The sequence below is a fragment of the Merops nubicus genome, unplaced genomic scaffold, assembly GCF_000691845.1.
Source record: "Merops nubicus isolate BGI_N331 unplaced genomic scaffold, ASM69184v1 scaffold4112, whole genome shotgun sequence".
Classification (NCBI taxonomy): Eukaryota; Metazoa; Chordata; class Aves; order Coraciiformes; family Meropidae; genus Merops; species Merops nubicus.
Window position 1 is genome coordinate 161,525 of NW_008592712.1, and position 14,794 is coordinate 176,318.

The following is a 14,794-nucleotide window of genomic DNA, read 5'->3' on the forward strand; positions in this document are numbered from 1 at the left end:
ACAAATTTAAAACTCAGGTTCATTTTGCCTGTTCAAGAAGAAAAGAAAGCCTCATGAAACTTGAGAGAAGACATGTAGATGTGCTTAAGGACGTGATTTAGTGGTGACCTGGCTGGTTTAGTGCTGGGTTAATGGTTGGACTTGATGATCTCAAAGGTGTCTTCCAACCAGAACAATTCCATGATTCTATGACTTTGTCATCTCTTCTGAAAGTTTGAGAAGCTCTAGCAAGGATTAATTTACAGATTTGTAATCTGCTGGGAAGAAGGAACAAGTTTCTTCAACACAGATTGCAATTTCTTATATAAGAGCCTTCTGTGTGAGAACAGAAGCACAAGTACAGCTGTAATACAAAAAATACCATTGCCATTCCCTGGAAAAGCCAACATGGCAATTCTTAAAAGTTTGTAATTCTATTTTTATAATTTTCAGATGTACTACGATGCAGCATACCACAGTAAGAGAGAAAGGCCTCACATATGAACAAAAACTATATTCCACCTATCCAACTGTAGTCCTCTTCATTAATACTAATTACACAATAACTACCAGAGGCAAAATACGCACTCTATACCTAAATCTGTCAGCTCAATTAATTAAAATTAGTATTACAGAATTATAAAACTATAAACTGTAGTCACTTCTAGGTTGTTAGGGCATTTAACTGGATTTTATAAAAGAAATAAAATGATGTTTTGGTCCTTTTCATTAAATTTGTATTTTTCAAACAACATTTTCTAGTGTTTTGAAGTGTAAGTAATTTAATAAAGAGACTGTATTATTAAAAGTATTTACAATATTCTATTAGAAAAATCTATGAAGAAATATAAAAACAAATACAGAGACATTTTAAACTGATATCACACTGAAAAGTTAATATCTCCCGTTTAGAATGCCTTTATTTTTCATTAGCATTAGTCGTTTTAAATGATTAAAAACTGATGTCTCTAGGAAACAGCACAGAAAAGAAACCCAAAGGGCTGTATCAGCAGCTACTGCTGTTGTGCTTCACTTCAGCTCAGAAGGAACCACCCCTCAGCTTTGGATCCATGTCCATTAAGCTATCGGTGTCTCTCGCCAGACTGTTAACAAAGGTCCAATTATTGAAAATTTTCATTACAGATTTTGTGACCTGGACGTTTACACACCAGGAAATGCATGAGTTTACTTATGTAACAGCCACCAGAGAGTTATGGATTTCAGCCACAGATGACAGATTCTAATCTCAATGGTGCAGAGATCTATATCACTGAACATGTCATTATGCAGGAACAAAATTTTTAAGATCCATGACAATTCACACCACACATCTGGCACTACAGCTTTGCTTTATGACAGGAGCATTTTTAAGTGATAGCAGAACTATGACCTTGCTTTCACAAGTTCATTAAAAACATCGCTGCGATGTACGTTAGGCTTCCTCTCGAGCCCAAGGAAACAAAAAATTCATCTCTCAGTTTAAAATAGTTTGTAATTCTACATCAAAGGCACAGCTAAGGCCAACAAAAAAATGTCAGCAGTAAAGGAAAACGTTCTTTTGTGTTTAGTCCTGGTACCAACATTACCAAGCTGCTCCCTCTAAGCATGATGTCTACTTGGTATTTCTGGAAACACTGTAGAGTTAAAAACCTGCATAGTGTTTTGAAAATTCAACCCCATGTCTCCTTAAAATGACTTCAGTCAGTGACTTACATGACACTAAGTGAGGTAACATGGTCTACCACTACAATCTAAGTGTACACTAGGGCTTCAACATGAACTGCTCCATCATAGCATGAAGTCACTGTTTCTTGTCCTTCACAGCATGCCTGAGACTCAAGAATATGCTGCTTCAACTGCAAGCTATACAGCAATTCTAGACAACTCTTCCCGTGCTGGGAAGTCTAGCTACAATTTAGTGAAAGTTAAAAAGCATGTAGAATTAACAACGATGTTCTTACTTGCTAATACCTCAGCTGAAAACCATTTAATACCTTGTGCACTTCACAAGTCTGTGGTACATTACTAATCCTTGCACTGGTCAAGACATTGGGATTGCAATCCAACTGCTCTGCACTATTTGAAAATACAGTAGGTGAATATATTAGAGAGAGACAGAAATGAAGTTTTTGCTATAGATCAGTTAGCTATGAAATTTAATAATCAATTTGTTAGCACCTGATCTAAAGCTGTGATCTGTCAGCAGCCTCCCAAGCTGGCTGTGTGCAGCAGTAGATATTTCCAAGGGAATTAATTACTGATGATTTGCAAAGGTAAGAATAATATTTTTCAACAAATGTAGCCTGTGCAGTAGGAGGTTAAACAAACACCACCAAAATGTCAACAGAGTTCTTGGCTTTGGTGTTCTCCCATTTCAACTGTAATGAAATAGTTAACCAGAAATTATGCAAAGGGAATACTTTCAAATCTTCCCATGAAGCAGAATGTCACACCATCTGGGGCACTTCTCAAGTGATTTGAAAAGTTCACACTGTTTGGAATTACACAGACATTCAACAGAAAAGGCCTTGCCATATCCCCAAAGTCCCATAAGCAACTGTAGACCTATGTCACGGCCAGTAAAGAAGGCAGAGTTGCAACTTCTCTTCCACAAAGAAGCAAAGTCACAGCCCATCGAACTTTTCCATCCCATAACTCTGAACACCCATGCTGCTTTCTCTGAAAGTTAGAAAATGGTACTTCCTTCTGTGAGGGAATGCCTGTATTCACAAAGGACACATAACCAGCACGCAGGCCAGACTCAAGGGTCTCCAGGAAAAGACTGAGCTAAACCACCACCTCCAGAAATCCCTCTCAGTTTTACAAGCAGCACTGATGGGAAACTGTGCAACAAGAAAAACACTAAGAGTCAGACAGCAGCAGCAAATCTCAGAACCATATATAATCTAACATCAAACCCAAAATATTTACTCGTTTGATGAAAACACACACAAAAAAAGAGCACTGTTTAACTTCATAAATTTTGGAAACAAATGCTTAATGTCTAACTCCCCTTCTCCTAAAACTATTGACTGAAAAGTCAGAAAAAATACCCTCTGTTGCCACATGTTAGCTGACAGAATTGTGGATCCTTGTCAGACAGGCTTCATTTTCAGGCAAGCCACTAACACATGACTTAGAGGCCTGATGGATGACCTCCTGCTAGAAGCAATGAAAATTCTCTGAAATTCATCCTAATGGATTTCTTTGCAGGATTTGACACTGTTGATCAGCAAATACTTTTGCCCCACTTCCAAGAGATTAACGCCAGTGCACTGAAACTGTTCTGCTTCTTCCTTCATACCAAATACAGGGAAATTATTATGAGCAGATGCCTGTGTCCTCATAATATATCATCTGCATATTGCCATATAGGTCAACCATCTTTTAATCGTTATTCATTACCTCTATAACACTTTCAGTATACAATTTCATAAAAGTTTTGAGAAGGAACAACAGGAGAGATCTCAACAGATGCAGGACTAAACAGAAAAATCCATTAATCCTGGTCTTCTCTTTATTAGCTTTTCTTACACATTGATGGGGGAAAACAACCCAAACAGCTCAAAAAAAACCCCACAACATCTTACTCCTCCAGATATTAATAAGTTACCTTCCCTTGAAGAAAATTTCTGTAATTTTCTTTCTATGGGGCCAGAAGAGTTTCATAGAAGAGTTTTATTTCCTCTTAATGGGGTACAGAAACAATTTCAACTACTGTGAAAATTTTAAAGTTGAAGTTACGAAGAGAATTTCAGACCCAATATTAAATGAAGAAACATTTAAACATTTAACATTTTTAAACATTTAACATTAACTCTTTAAACATTTGGAATGTTGACCTCAAAGTGATCTTAGTAAAACCTACACTGCCCAAATCACCTTTCCTCAAAAATTATCCAAGCTTGGATTTTCTCCTTCCAATCTCGTGCAAGTTTCACAAAGACAACACACAAAATAAGAAAAGCAAGCATGATGTTTAATTTGTTGACAAAATCTGTCTCCCACACTTGGCTAATTTATATGCTGCAAGTATGGCATATGAAATCTGAGAAATTAGGAGCTTTTTCGAGTCTACATTTTCTTATTTGGTATCATTACATCAGTAAATCACTTCCTTTTGATAACAAATTATTGCTTAAAAATGAAAGTCGAGATTAGTGTTCATACTTGCTGTTTAACTTACAATTAGAAGGCGAGAGGGAGAACAAGGAAGAATTATATTTTACAGGCATGTGGTGTGTTTCTCTCTTCCATTACGTTCATGCCAAGCAGAAGCTCACCTTTTGGGGGCCCATTACCCACAGCTCTGAATTCCCTTTTGCATAGCTATAATTTAAACCTAAATTTCCTCTGACTGGCACAGAGTATGCTCTTGGTATTAACAACAGCTGTCATGCTGCTCTTCCCTCACTTCAACGCCTCCTCAGGACCACATTTCAAACCAAAAATTCATCCAATGTTTTCCTTTGTCAAAGTGTTACCAAGCTTTTGCTAGTGCTGTATCTCTGGGGACTCAAAACACCTCCATATGTATGGATTTTTGAAATCCTGGGGCCACACTGGGGTAGAAGAGGGATGTGACAGAGCTCTGTAATTTAATTTCTGTATCCATTCAACCTTTCAGCATTTCCATTCTGCATCCACTTCTTTTTCTCATGCCTTGACGCAGTAAGAGGAGGACTCTGATCCATTCCTTGGTGTACCTTGAAAAGTTCTTTTGACTTGGTTTGGTTTAAATCTCCCTGATGCTTAGGAGACAGCAGCAATGAAAATATCCAGAATCCAGACGTTTTCATTCAGCAGCTCACCTAAGGACATTCCCTTCCACAAAGTGGACACAAACAGCTTTTTCAAAATCCCAATAGCAAATCACACATATCGACAAACACTTAGAAACAAGCATAAACCAGCTGTAAAGGAACATTCATTTTTGCAATAACCATGAAATGATTTGTTGTTTCTTCACCTATTTCTAATAAATATACAAGTTTCATTTCTATACAGTAAGTACTTGTTAGAAACAAAGAAATCTGTAACTTGCAAGGAAGGTCAACTGCTGCTTTTATTACGGATTCCTGATATCTCCCATCAAAACCAGCTAGATCCCTGGAAAATGTTTTTGGGACTCTGGCTGATCATTCAAACAATAAAACACTTCATGCATTTTGAACATTTCACTTGTCAATGACAACTCCTTCCTCTGTTTTGCCTAGAGATATATAGAGCTGTAATAGAGTTCAGAAAGCCCCAAGCAGCTGCGTGCTGCCATTCAGACCTGAAAGATTACATGTTGTGATAAAAATTAATGTACTTTGACATCCTCTGGGATTTTTGGTGCCTTGGGAACAGCTAATGAAGAAATACAACCTTTTCAGACTATAAGGCAAATTTTTGGCTTCGAAGATTAAGACACATGGTATATGCATGGCCTGTCTAACATCAGCAGTAAGGCTTTCATCCCCAAGTGCCAGAAGACTCTGCCTTCATGTGCTTTAATTATCTCATACAGAAAGCCTTTAACTAAATAGACTAACTAAAATATATTTTAATGCATATGTAGTTAAATAGCTACTCTTGCCTCATATTTCAGAAGTTTTAGAAGACAACATCAACTAAACACACAGATCTTCTTAGAATCCATTAAGGTGCAACGCTACAAAATCCTCTCTTTATTTTCAACAGAATACTTTTTAATCAGGCATATGAAGTTTTACATATTTTGCTTCCTTAGATACTCAAAACAGCCTTCATAATGGTGCCTCTTGTGGAAATTTTTTTAGGAAGACAGGCCCTCAAGACATTATGAGCCATCTTAGACTCAGCTTAGACTTAGGCATAAACACATGGCTCAGAATGGGAACTGGAACAACCAGTGTGCTGAGCAGAAAGGCACTGGAGGGGTATCACAGTTTCTTCATTAGGTTAGAATGAAAAGAGTGCAAAGTGCCCAAAGACAAGCGGAAATTATGTACATTTTAGACAACACAAAGTCATAAAACAATGTAATAAACACCTAACAAAATCTTTCTGTTAGTAATATGCAAAAACACTTAATATTTTTGCAGATGCAACTACATGCAAAGTTATACTGAACGGTCAATCCTCTATTTTGATATGGACTTTTACTTTAAAAATAAAAGATGTTCTGAGGCAGGATATATTTCCACAATACAGCAGGTGAAATGAAAGGTGATCTGATGAAAATGTTGTGATCTCTGACTCCAGTAAAAGAGGGGAGGGGTTAAGCTTGAGAGATTTTTAATTTTACAAAATATTTGAAACAGTTTTTGGATTCACATGACTTGACATATACACTACCACAATGGAGTAATTGTGTACAGGAGCTTAAAAACAGGAGGAAGAAAGGAGGAGGGGAGGGGAGAAAAAATATTTATGCAGAAAGCCAATTCCTAGGCTTTAATAAGGCACAGTATCACCACAAAAAGTTTCACCCTAGTATTATTATGTATGTTTCAAATGCAGTCAGCCTTTGATCTTATTTAAATTTAAGAGATGTGCTGTCTGCAACAGTAACTTCTGAACAATTCATGTTTCAATACTTAATTCAATGTGGATATTTTTTGATATCTCAATATGTACAATGTTGTCCAGAAGTTTGTGCCTCACTGGCACAGTCAGAATGCCAAATGTATTCTAAGTTGAGAAGACAAATATAACAGGTCAACTGTTACTGGTTTTAATCCACAAAAAGCATTTCTATAAACATCAAAGAGTTAACAGATTTCTACAGTGTTTGAAAATATGTTCATTCTTCAGAAGCAATATGCAGTGGTAATGGTCATTTCTGATGGAGATACATGTACTACAGAACCATGAAGCATATTGACATGATGGCATCACTAATAATTCATTTAAATCATCTATTAATTTTTCTCTGGAGCTTGCACCAACTTGCTAAACAAATGCCATTTTTACATATATATTTATATGTATGAATAGAATTTATCATGCACTGTGTATGAATTAATTGTGGTTAAATTGGAATTAAAAAACATCTTACCACACCTACAATATGTCAGTTATCATACACAAAACTGAAGAAAAACAGTATTCTGGAGTGAATTTTCAGCAGGCTCTGAAATCTTAATTGCACCCACAAGGTTTCAGAGTGCTTCTGCTTGCAGCATGAAAAATGAATGTACTCATAGACTTTGAGGCCTCCGTCAAGGAATCCAGCTGAAAACCTGGCCCTCTCCATTTTGGGTCTGGTTAGGGAAATAAGAAGAGACTAAAGTTCCAAATGGAGAATCATAATTCATAACTGCTGCCTTTTCCACATTTCTACACAGAGCATAAGTGAATAAACTGCTAGCATATGCCAATTCCTACCACAAAAAAAAAAATCCAGTTTGAAAGCATAGAGAAGTAACTGCAGCAAAAATCTACATATGGACGTCCTGCATAATCGTGAATTCCTGCTACCAGTTCAGAACATTCTAAATAGTAGCTGTTGGCAAACACTATTTCAGATCTTTGAAGTAATTCGGATTTTCCAGGATAACAACTTTTTTTTTCCTCAAACACTGAGGACATTAAATTGATATCTTACTGTTTGGCTGAAGATTACTGTAATTCAAACCAAGTGGCACTACGCACCACTCAAAACTAAAGATGCACATAAAATTTCATCTGTAACTTTACTGCTCACTTCTGCCTGCGAACTGTTGTGATCATGGAAGTGTTCTTATGCTGAGGATCAGGCAAATGGTGCAATACCATGATTGCAAATATTGACAAGTAGCTATTTTGGAAATTTTAGAACTGAAACATAGTGCTGTCCTCTAAGTAAAGTATGTAGGTTTTAGACAAATATATGATGATTAAACAGAGAAATAGGTACCAAAGTATCACATCCACAAAATACCCACACAAATACCAAATCCTATAGACCCTGAACTACCAAACACTGACACTGACTAAATTTAAATGCTGTGTTCATACAATCACAGGAGGACAGTCATTTTGTCTATAAAGTGGATTAATACCAACCATAATTCCTCACATCATGCCCACTCAGTGAAGAGATTCAATTCAGTGCTTTTTAGTTCCAAAAGCCTAATATGAAAGATTAGTTGGTCTGCCTCCTCCAACTTCACAAAAATCGGCTAATGCCAAATCCATCTTAGCCAAGAACATTATTATAAACAGATCATTTATTTGATTTTCCATAACAGAGACATTCAATCGACTGCCTGAGCCGGAAACCAGCAGAGGAGAAAGACTAGATACAGACAAAAGAAGCAACTTGAGCAAATCTAGCCGTCTGGGTGCACTGAGACATCTCCTCCTCCTCCGTCCTAACCCTAGCACTGTCTTCACACAGGAGGAAGGTGGAGTCATTCACTCCTGGCAGAAATATCCAGTGTGGAAATGTATCTCCAGAAAAGAAGCCAGGAATACTAAAAGATAGCCAGAAAAAACAGCTTAAAAAATAACTAAACAACAAAAAACATCACAGAAAATAACAGCATTGCACTTCAACCTGCAGGACAGCCTAAAATCAGGCTCCATTACTGTAATATAACGAGCTGGCTTTCTCTAAATCCTTCAACTCTATCTTTTACCAGGTTAGACTTCCACTTTATGTATTAGTCCCACTGTACTACATGTGCACATCTATTAGTCAGGTTGTGCTACACTGAAGTAAGAGGTAGATCAAACATTAAACAGCAATATGGTTTTATTCTGTCTTCTTCCAAAGACAACTGTGGGAGATCCAATTAAGTTATTAAGTTTATCTTATTCTGACCCCAGAATCTTTGTAACTGAGTGAGCAGGAAGAACTGGAGAGCACTGTTCTGCTCATATGGAAGGTTTATATTCTGCTGTGATCAGAGAACTTCAGGATGCAAAGCCCTTCTCCCCCAAAGCTTTATTTGCAACTGTAGGGATAAAAGAAACCAGTCTTGGAAAAAGAAACAGATGTATCAACTCAAGAGTACAGATAATGGAAACAAACAAAAAAGATTTTTTCTGTGAGGATGAAGGATTTTCTAGAATATATTTATAGGAATATGGCATAATTTACCAGTATTTATATATCATGAGCCCAAATGTTATCTGTGGACAAAGCTGCAACACCTAACAAATCCAAACAGGAATAAAAGATTCTTGTCAAATCTCAGAAGCTTTATAACTTGAAAATGAATAATCTGTTTTTTACTTTCAAACAAGGAAGTCTTCTCAGCTCTTAAGTAATACTCCAGTTTATAGTAAATGTTTCTTTTCATAATAAGTCTTTACTCCCATTTATTATTTATGTTTTTCTCAATGCTCCTTCTGTTGCATCATTTTTTTTTCTATATGCAAACAGCCCCTGTTAAATTCCTGCTGAGCAAAGAATGACATTTCTTCATTCTTCACATATTTTCTATAATCTCTCAGATTCTGAAGCACATTGAAGAAGGTGGGTTTTTTTTTCTCTACAAGTTATTGGATTAAGACAGGAGATCTACAATCTCTGCAGTTTTCCCTCTGCTCCCTGCAATACCACCACCACCACCTTCCCCAGCTGCAATAGGTTTTGATGTTTTAACTCCATGAAATGTAGGGATCCTTTTTCTGGAGGAGTTCCATTTTAGTTTTCTGATCCAGGAAGAGATCTGTGAAACACAGTCCTTGAAGACTCTTTTGCAATAGCTATCAACTAGGACAAAGGTTCTCCAGTATAAGGGTGACAGACCACTGGAATAGTTTGACCAGACAGGTGGTAGAGGCCCCATCCACAGGGACATTCAAGATCAGGCTGGATGAAGCTCTGAGTAGCTTGATGTAGTCAGAGATGTTCCTGCTTATGGCAGGGGGGTTGGACTAGATGACCTCTGGAAGTCCCTTCTAGCCCAGTCTATGAAGGAAATGGATTCTCTGAAGGTTGTGTTGTGACTTTGACTACATTCTTCTATCTGCTGACAAAAAAAGATTACCTAGAGCCACGGAGTGACTTCGAGAAGCAGAATTTCAAAAGACAAGCAAACCTATTCATTATTTTCTAAATTCTCAGTTATAACATCAGATGTCACCAGGACCAACAGACTCTGTAGAATACTAAAGTGTTGGAGAAAGCAATAGTAGACTGGAGAAACTAGTCAGTAAAACTATTTGCACCCAGAAGTTTAAGTTGTTCACCACGGAATACTAAGGACCTCTTCACATAATTGTGTTGTGAGAAATAAAAACACAGATCTTTATCAGAATGTGTGTGTTCATGTAAAGTTTCTCCTTCAGACTTTAAAATGATTTTATTTTTTTCTCAGAAACCAAGATCTATAAAACTCACAACTCAAATGATAATTTTGTTTAGAAAAATAACCAAACACTTTATTTGCTTTTCTAACTACGTGGTTGTAAAAGAATTTGTAAGAGAACTCCATACTCAGCACACATTTCCTCTGCTCATTGACAGGACTTACAGCTACCTCATGGGAGCAGGGGAGTGTGTCACAGTACACCTCCTCCTACAGGTGCACGAAAAGAGAGCTACCAAAGCCTTTTAAGAACATTGGGCTACCAGGTAAAAGACTTGCCAAAGCATAATGAACAAGACTCATTCTGTTACTGAAGGTTTCCTTCAATTGCTCATAAAGCTACTAATGCAAAGGAATCGCTGATCTGACAAAAGCATATGGAAACTGTGGCAAAACAAATGAAGAGATAAAAGTAATTAGTGTACATAAGGGCTGGAAAATAAATAGGGCTGGCACTGTAGGGATAAGGTGCTACTGCCATATAATTGCTTTTCTGACCGTATCCAGACATAGTTAAATCACAAAATATCAGAGCCAGAAAGACCTGCTAGATCTTCCATTCTCCTGCCAGTGCAGATGATTGTAAGATAACTCTTCTGTATTTGTATCAGATAAAATATCTACTGCTACAGGCACAGTGTGGAGACTGGTTTCCTCCCAGCCTCAGACTTTAAACAAAATATAACTAGAAATTTATTTTGATCAAAACCCCACAACAGATACAGACCTTAGACTTTCCTATAATGCTTGGAGTAGTTCCGCCAAACACACGTACATCTGAACACAGATTTGAGAAAGGACTATCAGAAGGCAAGGCAGAGGCTATAAATGCTGTCTATTACTAAAATTTTTCCAAATAAAATGAGAGTGAAACATTAGTAAAACCTGTCCATCACTGACAATGTAGCTTAACAGACCTGTGCTGGTAAAGACAATGCATGCCAACAAAAGTAAAGGAGATTTTACTGATTCTGTATCTCCTAATTTTCTGAGTTCTCTGGCAAAAAATGATTAAAGCTTGTTCACTGCTAAGTGTTTATAAACTTGCATAGCAAATGGACTAGCTAGGATGACCATGATATGATCTGCAACACAGAAATCAAGTTAAGAGATGCATTGGAAAAAGGTGGGTTCAACTTTTCACTGTACCATATAGCTTTTAAAGAAATGTAGCACACTGAAAGCATGAAGAAGCTAAATTAAAACACTTACTCTCACATTATGAAATGAAGTTAGCATTAAAGCAGCAATACTGAAAGGATTTGTCCTTTTCTTTCAAGAAACTTTTAATATATGAAGATGAGGTAGGGTAAGAAAATATTGTTACCAAGGATTTTGGCAGGAAAGGAACTTGTGTTAGAAGTCAGTTTTGACAATTCTTTGAATCTAAAAGACCTATAAGTACTAAAATGTCATCTGTCTATCCATGTGAGATTTAGCTTTGGCAGTGTTTCAAAAGTGAAAAAACGTTCTTTGTTTTATATGTTCCCTAAAACAATATATTTTCAAAGCTGTCTAAGAGGCCATATTCTCTTGAGAAGTACAGTAAGATGTACATGTGTTACAGAAATATTTGCAGAAAAAAGCTAAGTATGGATATTCACAACAATGGGTCAAACTGTGGATAAGAGCACAAAGTGGTGGAATTTGTCAGCAAGAGTTGGCACTTAAAGATGTCAAATAATTTTTTTTCAGTTTACATATTCATAGTTCTGTTCAAGCTAAATAAAAAAAGAAAACAAACAACAAACCCAACATTTGGAAGCTAACCTGATTATCTCCATACAAATTTGCCTGTTGTTAAGTGATGCCATTATCACCCCTTCTTCCCCATTTTCTTTCTCTTTGTTTTCAAATTATGGACTGTTACAGATAAAGGTCTGGAAAATGAAGTTATCTGGCTCATAGGACTATTTTTTCTTTTTAATGCTTTTAAAGTGAAAAGAAAGTCAGAGGAGGTTAGAAAAGAAAGTAAGACAAGGAGTGCACTAATTGCTCATCCCTGACCTCTTCCAAACCACTGCAAAACTGATTAAAGTTGCCTGAGCTGTTTTTTATGCAGTTCAGCTTTGGCCTTTTTCAATAGCCACAGGGGTATCAGTGCTCCCTTTAAAGCTGGAGCTACACATGATATAATAAGAGTTCTGTAATTATTTTTTTAAGATGAAAACAAATTATGCTTAATTTACGTTAAAAAAAAAAATCCTGTGAAAAGATTATTCAGTAACTGTAGTTGCTGATCAGTCCAACTATGGTGAATTCTGCCAACTGTGCTCAGCTGATAAAGACATTAAAATAACATGAAATTATTACATGTAATTTTCTGAGTACTTACATATTCTTGGATTTGAATGCTTCAGCAAAGTGCTGCACACTCTGAAGAGAAGCGAGGTCTAAGGTCATTGCTTCTACCTTGGCTTTATGCTGGAACAAGAGAAAATACAAAGAAAGATAAATAACAGCAAGTTTACTTCACAGTATCACGTTACAGCAAATGTGTTATGAAACTTGTCCGATTCCCTTGTTTAACATTATAACCCCAAAGTGAACACAAATCATCAAAAAGAATGGATGAGGACAACATTTAGTGCCAAAAGTAGCACTGCAATTTTGTAGTTCTGCTAAAAACATACCCTATGTACCACACAGCTTTATATAATACAATGAATCGACACAAGGTAGTGTTAAGGTTAATACTGTATCTTTTTTCTGCCATTTTGCTGGTGAAACTTATGTAATGCATGAAATAAAACATAGAGGAAGCATTGTTCTTAATGCATGGTATTTTCTACATATTTTACCAACAGAAAAATACTCAGTTTGTAAAAATCAGCTAAATTCAAACTTGCAGATATTAATCCAAAAAAATTTATCTCTCATAACAGGTGATATAAAAGACAGTATAAGTATAGAAAACACCTCATCAGACCATGAAGTTTCCATACAATAAAAGTTTAGCAGGGCATAACATCTAAAGAAATGTGGTATGTTGTTAAAACCAACTTTTCACCTAAAAAAGGGCATGCAGTCCACAAAATGATGGGTTAACCTGTAGATTCCTACTTTAGGCACCATCAGAACAAGTCTTCTCAAAATTTTCAGTTTTAAGATCCCTCTTGTCAGATGTTTTGAGATGCTTATACTCCAAATCTCAGATCAAAATGAACCAAAAGTCTATTTTCACTGCAACCACTGAAGTGAAAGTCATCACGGAATCAAGTGGACTGTGGTTTTAAATTCCAACACACTCCCTACACCTATGCATGATGGTCATGGCTGGGAGTGGACATGAGCACTGCTGAAAGAAAGACTAGGGAAGAGATGGAGCAGATAGAGTGGTACTACGAAATGAAAGGCAACACTGGAGTGGAGAGTGCTATTTGTTAGCACCATAGTGCGATGGGGAATCTGCTGATTACAAGGACAGACAATAAGCATTTCTGGAGGAACAAAAAGGAAGTAGCATGCATGTCAGTGCAGAAGGGGAACCAAGAAGAGTGCTCCCATTGTCTCCCAAGTTCAAGCAATTCATCTCAGTGTTTCATTGCACGTGGTACTTTCCTCCCTACATCTGTTTTCTATTTTGCTTGCACCCATATTTCCCATTATAATTACCTTACAGGTTGGGTTTAAACAGAAAGTCACTCAAATTCCTTTTGTCCCACTCCAGCCAGATTTATCAGAACAGCAATGTAAATACAACCAAAAATTCAACAGGTTCAGTTCCCAAAGGATGTATCAATGGATGAAGTCTGAAAATGCTAAACCAAACTTTGTTACAAAGAGGTTTTTTTTTCCCTTCACAAGGTGCACATCATTCTGGAATTCCTTTTGCCCTACAGGGTAAATATTTTCTTCTATTTGATGGTCAGAGACTTGAGAAAGACTTGCTGCCTTGTATTATGCAATAGAGCTCCAAATCTTCTCTTCAACTGTGCAGTTCAAAGCTGTTTACTTAACAGTCTAGTGTGCGTAGTTAGGTTTATTTTGCTTCTGCTTTCCTCAGTTGAAACATACTCCCAAGGGTAAAAGGACAAGAACGTTACAAATACAGGAAATTAATGGGGGTCCCAAAAAATAATAATCAAGTAGTTCAACAGACTATACAAGTTGTTTGGTACCGTCCTCTTTGGGGCACATATTCAAGTCCACATGATACTACTAAGGTAAAACTTCTCCTCTTGGTGTCACGTGTTAGTCTTCTGCTACTGATTCCACAAACACAAGGAAGGTGTCTGTCTATTTCGGGTCCAAAACAAAAATGTATGATGCCTCTAAAACAATTATCCAGAAATATAAATTAAATAGACTAAGATTGGGCTGGATTTGTGGATTAATATACTGAAATGCAAAAAAAAAAAAGTTTAAAAATTAATAAATAAATTATTCTAAGTGCTAAACAGTTGACTTAGCAAATGCAACCTATAGTTGTGTTTTTTCTGTACCAGTCCCATCAGTGAACTGAGACTACCTTTCTATTCATACATTTTCTTCAGCCAGTAAGATAACATATTTCAAACAATTTAGCACTACTTCACCTTTTTCCT

General features: G+C 36.6%; 1 protein-coding gene across 1 annotated transcript in view; it reads right to left on the reverse strand.

The window, feature by feature from the left end:
* Positions 1-14,794, reverse strand: part of WWOX (WW domain containing oxidoreductase) — a gene marked incomplete at both ends in the record, with an annotated part of 124,742 nt that overhangs the window by 6,776 nt on the left and 103,172 nt on the right. The window contains one exon of the mRNA XM_008935220.1: positions 12,583-12,671. Within this exon, the coding sequence (XP_008933468.1) occupies positions 12,583-12,671 (89 nt within the window). The remainder of the gene's footprint in view (positions 1-12,582; positions 12,672-14,794) is intronic.